General features: G+C 32.1%; 4 protein-coding genes across 4 annotated transcripts; 1 reads left to right on the top strand and 3 right to left on the bottom strand.

Moving 5' to 3' along the window:
* Window positions 1-1,388: 1,388 nt before the first annotated feature.
* On the bottom strand, window positions 1,389-5,319 carry TRIADDRAFT_59910 (uncharacterized protein; the record flags this gene model as incomplete). Its single annotated transcript, XM_002115784.1, has 10 exons — window positions 1,389-1,558; window positions 1,744-1,774; window positions 1,852-1,936; window positions 2,051-2,171; window positions 2,271-2,404; window positions 2,502-2,590; window positions 2,694-2,830; window positions 3,908-4,034; window positions 4,634-4,782; window positions 5,130-5,319. 10 exons carry the CDS (start codon window positions 5,317-5,319, stop codon window positions 1,389-1,391), a joined length of 1,233 nt encoding a protein of 410 aa, XP_002115820.1.
* A 798-nt stretch (window positions 5,320-6,117) lies between these two features.
* On the top strand, window positions 6,118-11,376 carry TRIADDRAFT_59909 (uncharacterized protein; the record flags this gene model as incomplete). Its single annotated transcript, XM_002115920.1, has 10 exons — window positions 6,118-6,172; window positions 6,583-6,741; window positions 7,988-8,390; window positions 9,040-9,192; window positions 9,274-9,643; window positions 9,729-9,844; window positions 9,998-10,208; window positions 10,531-10,601; window positions 10,726-10,838; window positions 11,285-11,376. 10 exons carry the CDS (start codon window positions 6,118-6,120, stop codon window positions 11,374-11,376), a joined length of 1,743 nt encoding a protein of 580 aa, XP_002115956.1.
* Window positions 11,377-12,073: 697 nt separating this feature from the next.
* TRIADDRAFT_59908 (uncharacterized protein) lies at window positions 12,074-14,939 on the bottom strand (the record flags this gene model as incomplete). The annotated part of the gene is made up of 9 exons (XM_002115783.1): window positions 12,074-12,135; window positions 12,474-12,570; window positions 12,859-12,927; window positions 13,047-13,100; window positions 13,493-13,552; window positions 13,629-13,728; window positions 14,025-14,101; window positions 14,404-14,583; window positions 14,736-14,939. The coding sequence occupies 9 exons, from the start codon at window positions 14,937-14,939 to the stop codon at window positions 12,074-12,076; spliced, it is 903 nt and encodes a 300-aa protein (XP_002115819.1).
* A 677-nt stretch (window positions 14,940-15,616) lies between these two features.
* On the bottom strand, window positions 15,617-17,681 carry TRIADDRAFT_59907 (uncharacterized protein; the record flags this gene model as incomplete). The annotated part of the gene is made up of 4 exons (XM_002115782.1): window positions 15,617-15,676; window positions 16,254-16,597; window positions 16,822-16,989; window positions 17,642-17,681. 4 exons carry the CDS (start codon window positions 17,679-17,681, stop codon window positions 15,617-15,619), a joined length of 612 nt encoding a protein of 203 aa, XP_002115818.1.
* Between the last annotated feature and the right edge of the window lie 837 nt (window positions 17,682-18,518).

Below are 18,518 nucleotides of genomic sequence, written 5' to 3'. Positions count from 1 at the left end.
GAAGACTGAATTTAGCCATCGTTAGTGATAAAAATGTTTTTCTACCAGGTATATATATATACATTTACTCGAGGCATATGATTGGTTGAAGCTGATACTAAATATAATGAAGCTAATTAGCTATGCATACGTAATCAAACTCGGCACCTCGTTCTATTGAATCTATAGTACTGTACGTAGTATAATTTATATTTAGCTCTACTGTAGTCAACGAATCAAAGCTGTTTATAATGTTTTATTTGCCTTATAATCCACCGCTACTATCTAAATTAAGATAAAAAAAATTGTACATTTTAGGGCATATATTGCATAATGGTATCATTTCTAACGTCAAACAATACCTCTAAACAGTGAAGGCAAACAACTGAAGATATTCTCACACGATCTAAAAATAGTCACTTCATAATCTAGATGATTAGGTTATGGTTGCCCTAGGAAGATCGATTAGTAATTATCAAGTCAACTACGATTTTCGTTGTTTACCTACAATTAGTTAGCAGTTGATGTAGGATAACAAAATTTGGCTTATTGCATTATTAATTACACAGATCGCCTTGTTTTTGCGTATTAGCTAATGTGTCGTATTAATTAAGCATTAGTTGAATAACTGTAGTAGATTAAAGAGGTTGATAATCTAAATCCAATATATGTGAATGTATTGTAATGAGATTGATAAATGTTGATATCAGGCTTGCGAAATAACAAGCGCTTAAAATAAAGTAGCAGGTCGTATACTGATTTAATGATTGCACCAATGTCCAATACCTTTACTACTCTCTCTATACGAATAGATTAAAGTGGTGTTGTATTAATTAATGCATGCATGTAGACATCTTACCAGGCGGTTTACTTGCGTAGAGTTCGCGTCCTAAAGGAATTCTTGTAGTTATTTAATTTAGGCTTGTATAGCTCAAGCGATATCTGGCTTAAAAAGCATGATATATGTACAGACAATAATTGTTTTTTATGATGTGTTTCCATACGTCAAATAGAATAACGATATAGAAACATGTCCATTATTTCGAAATCTAGATATATTTTTATTTTTATCAATGGTAACCATAAAACCCAGTGCCTGATATATCGTCATTATTTTCCATTAAACTATACACACATATCGTCAAAAAATATATATGTCACTGTACATAAAGATGTTTAAACAACGTTATTACCAATATTTTGTAGCAAATAAATCTCGATTATAAATCGTACTACTATACCGTTTATATACAACTGAACAGTATTGGTATACACAGTACTGTACCTACAATACATTCAAACGTAAATAAATCTATGAGTAAAAATATTTAACAGTAATACAACTATGAGAAATTTCAAATTTTTAGCAGAAAATCGTAGACACAGAAGTTAATGTAAGTTTAAATTAGTTAGTTATCCTCCCTGTGCAATACTAAACACTTTTCTAGCATGCAAGATAGTTCTTTAAGGTTCCGTAATTTCATAATTGAATAGACGCGAGCAGTATATTTATTATCTGACCCAAGAATCCAGATGGCAACGGCAGCTTTATAAGCAATAACATGAAAGTTTGTCTCCTCTACAAAAAATAGTCCACCAGTAAGAGTTATCTCTCAATTAAGTTTTTTACATTACCGTAGACAATTATTACATCTGCAACATCATAGTCATGACTACTTTTGCCACTCAGTGTTCGGTAAGTTATTACAATTCATCGAGAATATCTTTATCGTTCTACAGTATTTTATTATAGTATAAGTATACCTTTCGCCGGATCTTTACTCGGTGTAGCAATCTAAAATTTAAATGACAATTAGAACGAACTTATTCTATATTTCAAATCCTTGAGATACAAATAATTTCCTGCAATACCTTGTCCAAGCTATCTTCAGAAAAATGATACTCTGGCCACCACAGCTTTCTTTCCTCCCAGATTAAATTCAAACATTCATCACACCTACTATTTAGATAAACTATTATGAATCTATACATCATAATAACCGATAGCTAGCCATTTGAGGATTATTTAATTATTTAAGCAAATAGAGGATACAAAAATATTAAATTTTACCTGAGATCAACTTTAGTGAGAAATGTAGTTAACAGCTTCCAAGGCTGAATATTCAACGCGCACGAATGGTAATCCAGATGATCGAATAGGATTGATAATGTTTCCTTGATGCTTGATTTAACTTAGAGTGATAAAAATAAAAACCTCTTTTTTATCAAGTATTCTAAGATGATAAGAAATTTTATTTTTATCACATTAAAATTTAATCAGTCAGCCCTACCTTTAAAATTAGAATAATTGATAATATCCAAGCACATGATATCGCAGGGGTTAAATTTAGCTAATTCGGCGAGAACTTTTCTAATTTTAACGACTTCTTTGGGGTAATATCGTTTTCGAAAGTAATACAAATATCTAAACAGTAGCAGATATATGTTATATGAAGTTATTGCCTTTAGTAGCAAAGCTGCTAAAGATTCAATGGCTTTAAGATTATAGTAATTTATGAAACCTGTAGGCATTAGTATTAGTTGGTTGACATTGAAGATATTTCTTTAGTAACTTCTTAGCAGATTTTTTGTCATTAAAGTATGCTAAAAGCTGTCACAATAATTAATTACTAAACATAAGTAACAATGAGGATACACTAGATGTAACGGGTTAAACAGTACTGTTTCAAATAGGATTAGTAAAGCGTAGTAACCTCCGCGCAGATCGCAATATGCACATCCCATACACCTTCGGTCTCGACCAAACCTTTTAAATGGTCGATAGCAATTCTAGCTTCGTGGGTTAAATCCCTAGTTTCATCTGAATCTGAATTATCTACCTCATCATTATCTATTAAAAAAAGACAGTCAATCTCGATTCATAATGAAATAATTAACCATTGGAGCAGCGATAATAACATATACGTATCAAGCGATGTTATTGTATCCTTTTATTGTAATGTAGCTGTATTTTACTTTGATTTGCTACTTGTTTCTTCCATTGAATGTACTGAAAGTAGCCAGCCTGGGCCAGAAGTAAGGGTTCCTTCATATACGGACTTACGTTTACTTTACTGAATTAAACGGATTCATGGAGTAAAATGGCGTATTAACAACCAGTTAGAAACTTTTGATGATTAACTAGAACCATTGTACTATTACATGATTTTATCAAACTGCAAATAGGCACATCATGATGTAATGTGTATTATTTAAACTTCTAAGGTTGATCTAATACAAAATCGAGACAAATCGGATACATGTAAGCGACCTGATAATCAAGCTTTCAGCTTCATTCAAACGCTGCTTCCTAACATAGTAGGACACAGAGTCTATGACCAATTCGCTTGGCTATTTTGCAATCGTATAGTAAAGAAAGAAAGTTTTAGTAAGACTTGATGAAATAGAGTTGCCAATACCAATGTTAATGGCAAATTTGTTACAATATCATACTATGTAAGCGATAAAATATATTTTACTAAGTCTTAATAAATTGTAGAAAGCCACCAATGCTAAGCCTAAATTACTAAATATCCTACTCATGGAATATTATTATTTTTTGTTCACCGTCTGACTAAGCTGAGCTAGCTCATAGATTAACAAGCCAGGCAGTGAGCAGCACTCTGGTGAGCACTGAGCAGACCTGATTGCATTACACAATCATACAAAATAGAAGCACTAGTAAAACTAGCAATCAGCAATCTGCCGTGTACGTGTACGTTATATAGTAGAGCAGCTAAGCATGAGGTTTACTCGTATGCCTACAATCGAACTGAATGTTTAATAGATAACATCAACATTTGATTGAGGTACGTATTGAAACATTGGCAGCCAAGTTTTCTGAGTAAGGTCGTACATAACTTGATGGCTATGTCTTACTGTAACGCAATCAATCCTGTCTACATTATTGAGTCAGAGAATAGTTTACATGTAAACGCGAAGTTGTGTCCAAATCTTACAAAGTAGTACTGAAGAAGGTCACCAACGGCTTTATGAAATCTTGTACAGCGCATTGCATAATAAGGATTATTATCATCCAAGACTTCCATTCCTGTCTATAGAAATATAAAATAATTCTGATTATGGAAGTAATACAGATTGCATAGGTAAAATTACAGATTAATAAGCAAATCAAGGTATCCTAGCAGTCTTTAAGGAATGTAGCACTGTAAAAGGCAATCATGGAGGCCTTCCATTGGATAATTCTAATTATTGCACACGTATGCTTTCTCATTCTTTCACTCATCTTTTCAGCTATATGCAGTATGAGCTCTATCACTACATAAGTACTATAGTTCAGATTTGATATATTAGACTTTGCATACATTGTCTTTCACCATTTACTTTACAGTACAGTATTTACAGTTGCATAGTTTTAATTCCATCATGAGAAAATTTAATATGTGCAACAAGCAGATGCATGTATATCTGATATCTAAAATACTGCAGGTCATCGAGATTTATCGTAGCGCGACACTTTATTTCGAGTATAAAATTAGAATATAATTTGATATCATTTTAGAATACTGTTTAATTCTTGTAAGAAAGACTGCATCATATCGAGCATGTCTTGGAATAATTCATGATTTATTGCATAATAATTCATGAGAAGTGATGCGTAAAAATTGATGGTTACAAGTAGCACGAAACTTACCTTCCACACTAATTCAGGAACCGTGTCGAATTTTTTGCATAATACACTAATCATATCTTTGGCCAAAGTTAAACGGTGTGCAAGTAGACAATGCAAGATTGCAGTAGCTAAATAATGGAGATGTTTTCGGGCGATGGATTTCATATTATCTAACATCATCAATAAGAAGGTGAGTTTTGTTTTATGTCCATGTTGCAAAGTGACCACGCTAAGTATTTTATCATTTATTGAAAAACATTGATAGCATAGTATACAGGATAATGGTACCCATACACGTTGTATTGATCGATATCATTGAGCTTTATCCTCGATTTTATTTACTTGATGATAGCAATGTACTATATTGATATCATGGATGATGACTACTATGCAGTACACTTGAGCGTAAAATTTGCCATTTTCCGCTAGCATTTGACTAGAAATACTTGAAACAGTTGTATTATATCATCTACTGTAGTGGACTATTAACAAGTGGAAGTACAGGCGTAGCGCTAACCGAATGTTAAATTGGTCTGCAGTATCTCCTGCCATACTTGGCGAAATATTGTATTGACACCAAAGTACATATAGGAACTGACAGAAGGATGGTTCGGTTCCAAAGCGGCCATTCGCTTGCTCTTTTTCCAGTAATCACCAGCCTGTACATTGGCATTTTTCCAACTTCTTTTCCTACTGGCTGAAGCCATGATATCGTTACGCAGTCTTGGAATATTCTACCTAAGATCAAGTTGCAGATTCCATGGTAATAGGCAAAAGCAAGGACAACTGGATGTGAAGGTAAACCATTTGGGAATATTTGATCTGAGTACCCAATTGTACAGTGTACAGTGTACAGTATGGAGAATCCGTCAACTGCTGTGCAGTGTACAGTACAGTACTGTACAGTACAGTACAGTACAGTACGGTACTGTAATTTATGCATATTTTTCATTGCAGCTGCGTAGTTACTGTACTGTACTGTATACTTTACTTTATATACATGTACTGTACAGTACAGTGTTCCTAGACTAGAGGTGTATAACACCGGCAACACGGCCTATAGACTTTGAACCGTCTACCGTTCAGTCAGCAACAACTGGAGACCCTAGTGTGGCCACGTTAGTACTGTACTTATCCTATAGTAGTCCATGATAGTCTGTGGTGGCACAATGTACTGTACTACAGTACAGCGGCGTGTACAGTACAAACTCCATTTTCAAAAAGTTTGTTTTTGTTTTGAAAACGACGACAGGACTGGCCCACATTCCTCATACTCATACTTTTGCATCCAACTTGGACTGTTTTCAAATCGACCAATGTCTTCGATATGTTGAAAACGGACGTCGTTTTCTTCATTCTTCACTGTATCCTTTCTTGCTATTGCCAGCAACTTCTCCATCCGCAAAATTCTAATGGTAAGTCTAACTTTGAAGTACTATTGACCGTCATGAAATGAGCTTCGACTGCATGACGTGAGAAGGGCGAATAGAGTCAAACGGACTACGATGCCGGAAGAATTTTCCTCTGTCACTGTCATTCAATCATATTATATGTACTTTAGTAAGTTAAAATCTACAATATCATCAGTTTACAAAGGAAAAGCAGTAATACATAGAGGATCGATTGCTAGAAAATAAAGTATTTCCCAGTTGAAACTTGATTTTACACTTTTTCTTTTGTACTCCATTAGGTCATGTTTACTGTATTGAACTATGCAATCAGTTCAGCTAAGGCTCTACGCATTAGGCACACTTGACCGTAGTTGTAGTGAAGAAAAATTTCAAGTTTAAACTATCCGTTTATTTTAGCAGTAATGGCCGTTGTCATAGTACGAATTCTTTCTCAAAATGACTTCAAAATTAGTATTAGTATTCTTTCTTGCTTTAAAATAATAATTCAAATCTTCTTTTCTATTCCTTATAAACTAAACTAAAATACACGTATTACGCGTATATAAACAACTTCAACAGTGGATGATAATGTCAAGTGTACATCGCCCGACATCAATATCGAAATTGGAAATTATTTATACCCTCAAATTGGTTTCAATACATCTTTCCAAAGCAATCATTGCTTCAAAAAAGGCCATGTAAATCCTGGAGATGGGGTTGATGACTGGATTATTCCAGGTAATGATTGACAAAAGATTTGGACTAAAGCAATGTTTACTTAATTATCATCTCTAGACATTTCAAAGCTGCCAACACATGATTGATTACCCTAGATCTTTTCCATTACTAATGTACTATACGCGTATGTAGTCTATGCTAGCTACTCCAGATATCATCACACACGTACACTATATCACAATTCCGTTGGTTAAAGTAGAGTACAGATAGGTCACAATGTTATCAAGTTCTACCATAATAGCATCATCATTTTGCGAGGAGTATAGATCATTGTTATAGAGATTTACGGTCGAATCCTTTGACATATTTGTAAATTTATAGCCAGTAGCATCGACTGCCGGATGCCAACGATAATAAAATGCTTAAGTATGATTCATTTTTCGACCGCAAAACACAGTCATAACATAGCAAATAAGATAGAAAAAATTTTCAAAATATCAAAATAGTATTATCAAATATCCAAAAATGGTATTGTACTCTGTACTGTATATCTATCAAGCGTTTACCACTCAATAATTATATATTCAACTGGTGTTTGATTATAGAGAAAATTAACACTATTATATAATGTAATGTAATGTACTCGTTCATCAGACAAATTAAAACTTATGGTCATAAACTACTGAATTGAAACTTTTTTTAATAGGCTTTCTACTAGTTTATGCACTTGTTACCGATCTAGTATAGCAGTTACGTTAATTTATAGTAATACAGGTGTAAATAAATTTTATCTACCATTAAAATGTATATGCAAAAGGTAGCAATTTCAATTAATGAATTGATCAATTAATTAATTAGTTTCGGATGGACTGCTAGCAAGTGCAAACGCTACTTTTGGTTGCTCTATCAACCTTTCTTACCTATTACTCAGCTATTATGGCTAACTTACAATACTCTCACATAAAATGTACTCCAGTATCTTTAAGCATAAAATACAATAACAAACCTTATCCTGCTATCTGATTGAAAAGGATATACTATAGTATCTACTCGTATTGACCTATTAAGTTATAAGCCATAATAATATAATTAATCAATACAATAATTGCTCACAGTAATTGCTTCCATTATGATGTAATAAAGTCACAACTGTAGATATGGATCAATCTCTATTGTAACTTAAAAAAACTGATAACATAAATTGTAGTGACTCATTTACTATTAGCAATATTGAACCTGCTGTCAGCTTATATGTTACTAGCAATTTTAAATGTCTCAACCGTTTCAATTTTTGTTCTTCAATTAGGTGATATGGTTTGGAATGTAACCATCAATCTTGAAAATGGAGCAAGCACTGGCATAATAGGCCTTTCCTTTCGCACAAAGTCATTAATTCTGGTCTATGGCGATGCTGATAATCCACAAATTGCTATTTTTACAACTGACCTCTGGTCAATGATGAACAGTTTTCCATTCCAATCACGATTTGGAATGAGCTATAATGATTCTATTGATTTTGCACATGTTTCACTCCATTCTACCTTACCCAGTAAAGTTGCTTTATACGGTAAATCGGCGGAATGTTATAACTGTAAAGAAGAAAACATCGCCAATCTTCAATATAAACATAATACGACAGTTTATATTGATACTAACTTTCCTTATTTGATAACCGCCATCAATACCACGGATAAAAGTGTAATTTGCAGGTATGTACGTTATACTATGTTATTCGTTACTGTCTGTAGTGGTGTATTGAAGAAAGTAATTAATTATACTGTACTGTAGTGCCACAGTATAAATGACAACTCTTTTCAAATTTAATATCAAATATTTTGTAACCGATTGCATATTGCTAAGTAATGGTAAAGAGTATGGTGAATAGACTTTAATTGAAAAGGATGCAATTACAAAGAAATTTATCGTTTAATCGTCGAAAAGAAGTGCCCCATCACCTTAGAGTCTCCTTTTTTCTTTCATTTTTAGTAAGCAATTCCAGTACGTTAAAAATGGACTTTACGTGATGGTGATATTTCAAAATGGATCTAACGGAAACAGCTCATGTAACATCTATTCTATTCATGATTCTTACTACTCTCAGCTTCCAATTATCATTGGAGCAGTTATTCTAGCCGTTGCTTTATTACTCTGGCAATTAATATACTATCTCTATAGGTATAACTTAAAATACAATTATGTACGGTTTAATGTGTCGAATTGTAGTTTGCATACTGTTACCTATTAAAGTAGTACAATAAATATCGAAATAAAACATAGCGGTTTCATCTCAAACAATGACAACATCGATTAAAAGCAATAAAAGTATTCTAACATTACGTCTTCATATGAATTTCATAGAAATCGTAGTTGTTCAGCTTACCATTCAACGGAGAGCTTAATTACAGAAGATTTAGGGAATATTAATGACATAGACAGAAGATTAGCACGCGTTAGCGAAGAATCCATTCACCCTCTGGCTCAAAGAATTTATGCCGTCGATGCTTTTAGGGGGTAAATAAATTAGTAAAGAAAATCTCTAGATTTTTTTAATTTTGTTGGACGTCTAATCATTAAAATCATTTCTCTCTGAAGACTTTGTATTACAATTATGATTTTCGTTAATTCTGGTGGTGGAGGTTACTGGTATTTTAGATCTACTCCTTGGAATGGCTTAACATTTGCTGATCTTATTTTGCCTTGGTTTATATTCATTGTTGGTATTTGTATTGCCTTATCCTTCTATAATCATCGCTATATTACAGCCAGTAGATTGCCTCCTTCATCTGCAGTACTTAAAGTTCTCAGTAGATCGGTTATTTTATTCCTTATTGGATTATTTTTGAACGACGGCGTAAATCTATCTACGTGGAGAATCCCTGGTAATTTACAAAAAGTTGCTATTTCTTACATAGTAGTGTCTCTATCAGTTCTCTATTTGGCTAAGCCTCCCGATACCATAACTGTAAGTATAAAACGATCATAATATTATCTTTAACAAAGATTTGTTACTATTTTATTAATATATGTTAATATTTGGTAATTTTTAGAATTTACGAGCCATTCGAGAGATAGTTTGTATATGGAAAATCTGGATTGGCATGATTGGACTATTATCTATTTATTTATCATTAATTTTTGCTCTCCCTGTTCCAGGTTGCCCAACGTACGTGGCTAACTAGATTGATTGTTAATTTATAGAGATTCTTTAACGGATTTCATGCTAATTAATTTATCAACTTTTCATATGATGTGTTGCGTAGTTTAACGAATTATTAATATTCTGATGCTAAAAATTCATATACTCGTATTACTAAAGCGGATACTTTGGACCCGGTGGACTTTCTGATGACGCCAATCACTATAATTGTACTGGTGGTGCGACAGGTTACATTGATCGTTTTATATTTGGTAACCACCTAGACGCAAATCCATCATGCAAGGTCCTTTATCGAACGCACATGCCGTTTGATTCAGAAGGATGTCTGAGTACACTAACGTCAATTTTAACTTGCTTTATGGGTCTTCAGGTTCGCATTATTGTTCGTTTTCGATCCTTATATTTACAGTATACTGTGTTCATTTAATAAAAGCTGTAAAATGGATAACATAATACACTTTCTTTGTACCGCACTATTATCCTATTTTATCAACAAAATAGGCCGGCTTAATCATAACCACATACAACAAAGGTCATAAAGAACGATTTAAGAGATGGCTATTTTGGGGCGTGTTATGGGTACAGCATTTGATTATTAAATCTTAGATTTAATAGTTATTAAAAGCAATATCTCATTTTACTTCCGGTTTATCTTTTAATTATGCATTTAATTTCTGTACAAATTCATCCAGGTAGCCACAGGTGTTGCTCTTTGCGGAGGGAAACAAAATATGGGATTTATTCCGCTTAATCGGAACTTATGGTAAGATATTTCAAATCAGCAGTAGCGATATTTAAAATCATGAATAAATAACTCTATATTATTCTACAGTTGTGATACAGAGCTTTATGTAGTACTAAGTACTATTCATATGCTTAAAATTTAGGTCGTTATCCTATATCACGTTACTTGGTGGATTAGCATACTTTGTTCTCATGATGTTATATCTTCTGATTGATGTCATGTCTTGGTGGCATGGAAATCCAATCATTTATGGAGGTTAGAAAGATTTGCAAGCAAAAACTATGATTCAGTAATCGCACTCTGAAAGTTTTTAGAAGTAATTTTAAGCTTTTTCCTCTTTATTAATGGTTTATCTAGGATTTAATTCGATTGTCCTCTACTGTGGTCATATTGTTCTGCGTAATTACTTTCCTTTCTATTGGCTAACAAATAATACTCATTCTGAACAACTCTTTCGAGATTTAATGGCTACTTCATTATGGCTTTTAATTGCATTTTATTTATATTATAAGAGAGTATTTGTAACGATTCATTAAGAATATGTTGCCTAAATTCATTTTATTGTAAATTTTACTTACCTTGTAGTAGAATATTAGGAATTTCTTTATGATTGTGAATATTATTAAGAAACTACTACGTAAAGCTTTAATTTAATGTATTTAAAATTTATAATTTTGTTAAATATTATGGTAATAATTCAGATCAGATGATATTTGCTGTATGTAATAATCCATATGGTGAAGATTGTAATGCTTTGTTATTCAAAATGAAATTTTATCGAAGAGTTCTTTGAGCACGAAAGTATCATCGTAATATACTATACTCCTCGCTGTTCGATGCTTTTACCCGATGTGTAATTGCCACAGTTGAACTACATTTCAGAATATTAACTGAGATAGCATCAACGCACTGTAAATTGTTTCTATTTTTATACTTTGGGGCTATTATATCTATATTCAAAATGAAGTATCGTAATTTTTCATCTACTTATTAATATCTATTAAATCTCTGCTAGTATATTCTGGCTAAAATTTGCTAACTAGCAAATTATTAATACATTATGTAAGTAGTATAAATATGCCAATAAAAAATAATTAATCAGTATGGACACATCATTGCAGTAGTGTTCATTTATTATACTACACACAGTAGGTACTATAATATTGCAGTTCGAATGCAAGTTGAACTTTTTGGAAATTTTATTAAAGGACAATTCCGTCGCTTGTGAGTCTTATTTCCATAATCATTTATTGCTACCGTATTGCGAATTGATATCAAGCAATTTTAATAACCAATCGATAGCACTCTTACAATGAAATGCTAGCTAATAAGCTCAGAACTAGCGGCCTTCTTTAAATTTTATTTAATATTCTAGTTATTCATGCGTGCAGTATCTTATCAGAGAATCTTTACAGATTAGGTAATATTTGCTTGAAAGGTTTACCGCAACATTATTGGCTGTCGTTCTTTAAAGAAAGTAAAACATATCTTTAACCACCATTACGAGGCGACTGCAGCATCTGACCTTTACTTTGGATCCACTTATTGGCAACTGCAAGTGATATAACTTAAACTTAATCGATAATTCAGTGATAGCTATCGAAAAATAAATTTATTCTTTTTCATCATTTGTCAAACGCAAAAATTATACTCGTAAATATTAATTTAGTGAAAGTATCATATTAGAAACATAATCATTTTTCCAGGCTCAGGTTTATAGCTAAGAGTCAGACTCTTGCTAAATAATCGTAGACACTTCGTATTTAATATAGCATGGTCGACTTACTAAGCTGTAATGAATACTATATTACAGTAAACAAGATCGAGTAGGATATCAAACAGAAAATCTACATTACTGATAACAGAACAGCTTATTTATTCATAACTCACTCCATTTCGACCCGACTAATACAGGGCAACCAGCATGAAGAGTTCCAGGATGTAAATTTCCATCTGGCAAATAATTATACCATATGATGACATTACCCTAAAGTAACATGATCATTAATAAATTAATATAGATATACTGCATAAAGAATTAAAATTACAAGCCAAGGATTAATCGGAATGTATCACTCTAAATGAGAGATTATTCTAATATACGAAGAACCGACTGTTAGAGTAACATTTGAAGTTTAAAGAAGGATAACAAATCTTATCAATTTATATCCATCCGCTACCGAATTAGCTAAATATTTATAAACAGATTTTATGACAATCATTCTAATCTTTAAAATTTGCATATAATTTTTGTAACTTTAGAGTTTATTTTAACCTTGCGTGGCAGTACTCTAACGTTAATATTAGTAAATACAGTGGCTCCGCCACGTTCCACGTCGCTTAGCTAAAGACAATTTAATACAAAACAGTTAAATATCATTGCATTTGAACATTTTATCCGTATCAATATGCTAATGAAACATTGTAAGAGCATGCATTTGTTTCTTTGGGTGATGAACTTACATAAAGGATCGCCGTTGCTAATCGATCATGGCTAGGGTGCGATCTATCGCCAGACTGAGAAATGATAACAAGAAGATCGATTTACTACTACTGTAACAAAGGCAAAAAATCCAACAGATAGCCTATCGCTAAATAGCCTTCAAAGTGTAAAAATTCTTAAAAATATATATAGATACTATTTATCGACCTCGAATGCGTAAGCAGTCATAAATGAATGGCGAATACTATTCAGGTTACTCCTAAATGTTATCTATTTTTAGATGATTATCCGCATGTTACACCTTTTTTCTACTCTTCTAAGAATCTTTGATAAGCAGTAAACTCATAAATATACTCAGAATTTTAAGTCGTACTCATATTAACAGGTTTTACATTCATATCTTGAAGATAAAAGGCCATGATTATGAAATAATTGTAGTTTTATTATAAGGGTGAAACATGTATACCTTAGCTGGAAAGGTATCATAGTGAGGTGTATATTGGCCAGCTATTCCATAATTAATAACCTAATTTATTTTGATTTCATTCTTGATATTAGAAACATTTAAAATCTATTACAATTTCAGCATTATATTCTCTTACTTGCAATGGTTCGGAAAAGTTCATATTTAGTCCTGTTACATCTTGCAAACGTTGAGTAATTGCAGATGCGACAGCACTTTCTTCGTCCAAAATAAAAGCCCTTGTCATGATAGTATAAATTTTTCATCAGAGTATATATATTTCAGTAAATGAATTACACTTTATCTAATTTAGTCACTACCTATAAATACCACAGAAATTTATACATGGCCTATCTAACTTATTCTCGTAATATTTCTGGCCATAACAAAATCGACAGATAGATATAATAAGCATGAAATTTTATGAAATTACCGTACATGTATGAAAAACGACAAGATATAGGAAAAGTTCCAGTCTTACAATAAATATGTCGTCTTCTAAAGTACGAATGTAGGAAATTTACCCTAAACTTACATTTTAGCAATTCTTGTATAGCCTTCTAGATTCCGGTTATCCGCTGAAGTTGTGTGATATACACCAGCTGGTTGGAGCTATCGTATTAAAAATACGGATATCCAGTCACGATATAGAATTCACAAAGAATGATCTTAATCAATTAGATATATATATAGCTAAATGAATTAGGCTACAGGATATCCTGCTATTGGCTTATATATATGTATATATCACACAATATATCTCCAATCATAACCTAAGTGTTCTATCTCAAACTCATCGCAGAATAAATAATTATCATGTGAAAATAACTATGCGTAGCCCAAAGCTTATGATCATAATAACTATTTCTGTACAACTATGTATGACTTACAGTATTATAAATTTAATTAATTACCTGTTTCGCTGCTAGTGCCTTTAGAGACTCCATTTCAGCATTACTAGTTAGATTATGGTACAGAATAATTAGAGGATCACGGCTCATTTCTTCTATAGCATATGGCATAAATCTTGTCTTCGATGACGGATAAAAGTAATAACATTTCAGATGATGACCACTCGATTTAGCTGGCAGATTCTAAAACATGATGAGATATACATAAAATATTAAGAATTGCATAGTAAAATGACACCATAATAAAATGATAACATTTTGCCCCACATTTTAGATCAAAGCGAGAAGCATACGTAGAATAAAAAATGTAATTTATTCTTTACAACTTTCCATACCTCATTGCCTATACATAGCTCTCGAATTTTTTGATAACGTGCAGTAGCTTGTTGATTAACAAGAGAAGCATTATCCATGACCTTCAACGTCTTAAGGACAGTCCGCGTTTTAGATCCCTTTTTCTTTCTTGATAACATGGAAATCTGGATATTCTTTACGATAAATTCGTCTTTAGGATCTGACATTCGATAATAATTGTCCATATGGCAGAAATGGAATAAAATAATACGCTTCTTAATTTACTGTTAATATAGCAGCTAGTAGCGTCGTATAAAAGTACCGTACATAAAACAATTTTCTAAAATTCTAATCTTTATTATCTACTTCACAAGCGTTGAAATACTTCAAAGGCACTGAAGATTTAAAAATTGAGTAAGCAATTCCTAGCTGCTTCAATCTTAGTCGTGATTTGAATCAAATCACGGTTTATAGTTTCGAATATGTAGTGATATTTGATATGTACTGTATCAACATGAACTCTTTCGATATACTATATTATAGACAAACAATTTTAATTCTCTTGATATACTGCAGGTAATAGAGACTTGTAAGTAAATAATTTCCTTTACCGACTGAAATGGTTTTTAAAATTTGACATAGGTTCTCATAATAGGATTATAGTTTTATAACCCATATAAGTAACTTCCTTTACCATAAATAAATATTTTATTTTGACCTAAATTTAACGACATCTACTACTCAGCAATTTTCTGTCTATTGAAATTGAAAGAATTTTTTACTTTTTTTGATATAAACTGTCAGATAAACGAGATCTTGATCCATACGAATAGTTTTTATATAAAAATTGTTTGAGTCAGTCATAGGTTCTTTTATTTACTGTCCAGATTTAGATATCCAGTATGTAGATGTCGGTCATGTATTACTCACCAAGACGAAGTAATTTCTGGATATACATTCTAGCTTCTCTGGTTTGACCAGTCTAATAAAGAATAACGGATGTCATGAAACGTAATTCTCTGATGATTTTTTTATCACATTTAACAATGAGAGCAAAATAGCAAGTGTCTGGTAAAAATATTAAATATCATCGTGATACTCTGACGCAATCAGTCCATGGCCTAGAGCATCATGAACTGATCGATTTCTAGCTGTGGTCTATATATCGTAAAGCAGTACCGAATCATCAGCTAATTTTCTTGACATTACTTTGAAATAGATCGTAGGGACATCTAAGAATGATCGATAACTAAAATAGTGTTATTAAGCAACCTTGTAGAGCTTTCTAGAACTGCTCGAATATCTATACGAGTATCAGGGTATGACATATGAAAATACTGATGTAAACCTTGTGAAAAATAAAACATTTTTACTAAGCAGCCTGTAGAATTTCAGTGCTTTCTTTAAGATTGATGCAAGTTTCACTACTATAGGTCATAAATTTCAGCGTTTCTTTAGATGAAAAGTTACATTTGGTCAAGTTATTTTATAAGTAGACGATGTAGAGCAGGAAAGTGACAATGATGTAACAATATTTGTAATCAAGAATTTTGCCTTACCGTATAGAAGATTGTAATTATACGCTTTAAAACAGTTTTAAGGTCATGTACTGGAAAGTTTGTGTCATTATATTCTTGTAGTGGTAATTGATATAATGCTTGCTGAGCCCAACGACATGATCGATTAAAGAGTCCATTCGATTCAGCAACTTGACTAATTAACAGGCAATCTTTCCAGTTTAAACTGTTAATAGCATTTTTTATTCCTGCAATCTTTCCATTTGCTAAATTCTCTTCGGTTAGGTCGTAAACTTCCTGCAGCCTTAGTATTGCATTTGCAGTTTCATTTAAATCCTTCTCTTCAGGAAAATAATCCTGAAGATTTTTGTAGGTGCTAGAGAGTTCTAAGATACGAAAATAGAGAATTATATGTTATAACCGGCTTATAAGTTTTCAAAAAATGTACTCGATCACCGATAGAAACACTCCGTATACTAGCCTTTCCCCAAGTCTTCATTCATAACTATCTCAATGTTTTTCCACGTAATAAGAAAGCGTTTAATTAATAGATATATAGCCAGTGGATGCTTTGCATGATCATGGTGAGGTAAATTAGTTCCATTAACACCGTCAGTAATTTCTTGGTAAAGGTCGGAAATTTTATTCAATCGTTGTTTCTCCATTTGAACGTAGCTCTTTAAGGAACTATACAGCGTTTTTTCCATTTTTAGTAGTTTATCCATATCATCAATGGAGCGTACATTATCACCCCAGATACCATGAAATTGGATATTTGCTAGTTAATAGAAGAAGTGTTAAAAGAATCGTATTGTAAGCTGTAAAATATGCAAAATTTGTAAAGTATCAATCAGTCTACGGATAGATATTCCTACAATCACAATTCGCTCCAAATTATAACTAGAACCTGAAATAATATTGCACTGTTCTAAAATTGCATACGGGTAATAATGAAGGATTAAATGTCTTATATTTTTAATATTTTCTGTTACTGTAAGCAAGGAATAAACATATGCAAATAAATTCGCACCGTAGTGTTCTAAAAGGCATAAGATATCCAAGTAATTTACTTTATTATTCAAAAGATATAGTTTTAATTCCATATAAATTTCGAAATGAATATTTGATTGCAGTATACGAAATCGTATCATGTTGTACAATTCTGTGCTTGAGCTGCTGTAGTTAAAACTGTAACTTGGTTAAAAATTATTTCAATTTGATAGCTGCTTAAATTAATTTTTACTAAATCGTCTGTTAATCTTACAATTTGATTACTCTCGTAGTGTAATTAATCATGACATCTACTGTATCTTATGGTTTTTTAGAAGTAGAATTCCATAATTGCTTCTGCGAAATTTGGATACTGTTCCTTTAAAATTAAAGAATTACTGCATATTACCAATTAACCATCGTACATGATGATGACTTACCGAGAAGAAAAAATATTAGCAGTAAGGCAAATTTGAGCATCACTGTAAGTTTCTATTACTTAATAAATGGATCAGAAAGTTAAAATCAAGCCCTAATATCGATATTTGTACAAGCATCGATGAGCGATATATGCAATGATCAATAGTTACTAATACTTAAATTATACAATACAAAATGTTGCTTGAAAGATTCAATGTAGCCTACATTAGTACAAACTCTCAGGCACTCTGAGTAAGATAGAAATAGAATCGCCCTATTCATTGTAGTAATAATTTTAAAAACACGTGCAGGAGTAGACTATTATTTTACGTAGCAATTGCTTTAAACAGGGTATCAGACAATTAAATACGAATTATCAAGGACTATTTCATATTTCATTTGCCGAAACCAAAATTCTTTTAAGGAAATAGCTGATATATCCAGACGGCAATGAGCATTGCTCGTCATTAGCCTCAATTAATCTCAAACTAGTTATTCAAGACCATAAACTTACCTAGATTCTGCTTATTTAATGACTGATTTACTAGATATAACACCCTTGATGTATTAAAATAAAGAATTCAATAGATAAGGGCCTAATTTATACGGTGACTAGATAAACTACACGAGAGATCAATTGTCGACTTTCGAACTATTTCTTTCAGTCTGAGAATTCCCAGATTGATATTAGAAATTTAATTATTCATGAGTCTTAAGAATAATAACTAACATTCTTGATTTAAACGATACAATACGAAGGCAAATTAACTTGGTTAACCAGTAAATGTAAGTTGAGGTAGACGAGATGAGTTAAATATAGTAGGTATAATAAATTTGTCTGAGTATCTATAAGTACAAGTCAGAGATTATTATTCTTTTCATCACTTATATGGATGA

The sequence above is a fragment of the Trichoplax adhaerens genome, genomic scaffold, assembly GCF_000150275.1.
Source record: "Trichoplax adhaerens TRIADscaffold_12 genomic scaffold, whole genome shotgun sequence".
Lineage (NCBI taxonomy): Eukaryota > Metazoa > Placozoa > Uniplacotomia > Trichoplacea > Trichoplacidae > Trichoplax > Trichoplax adhaerens.
The sequence above is the reverse complement of the archived record's forward strand: the minus strand, read 5'-3'. Positions and strand labels throughout refer to the sequence as shown.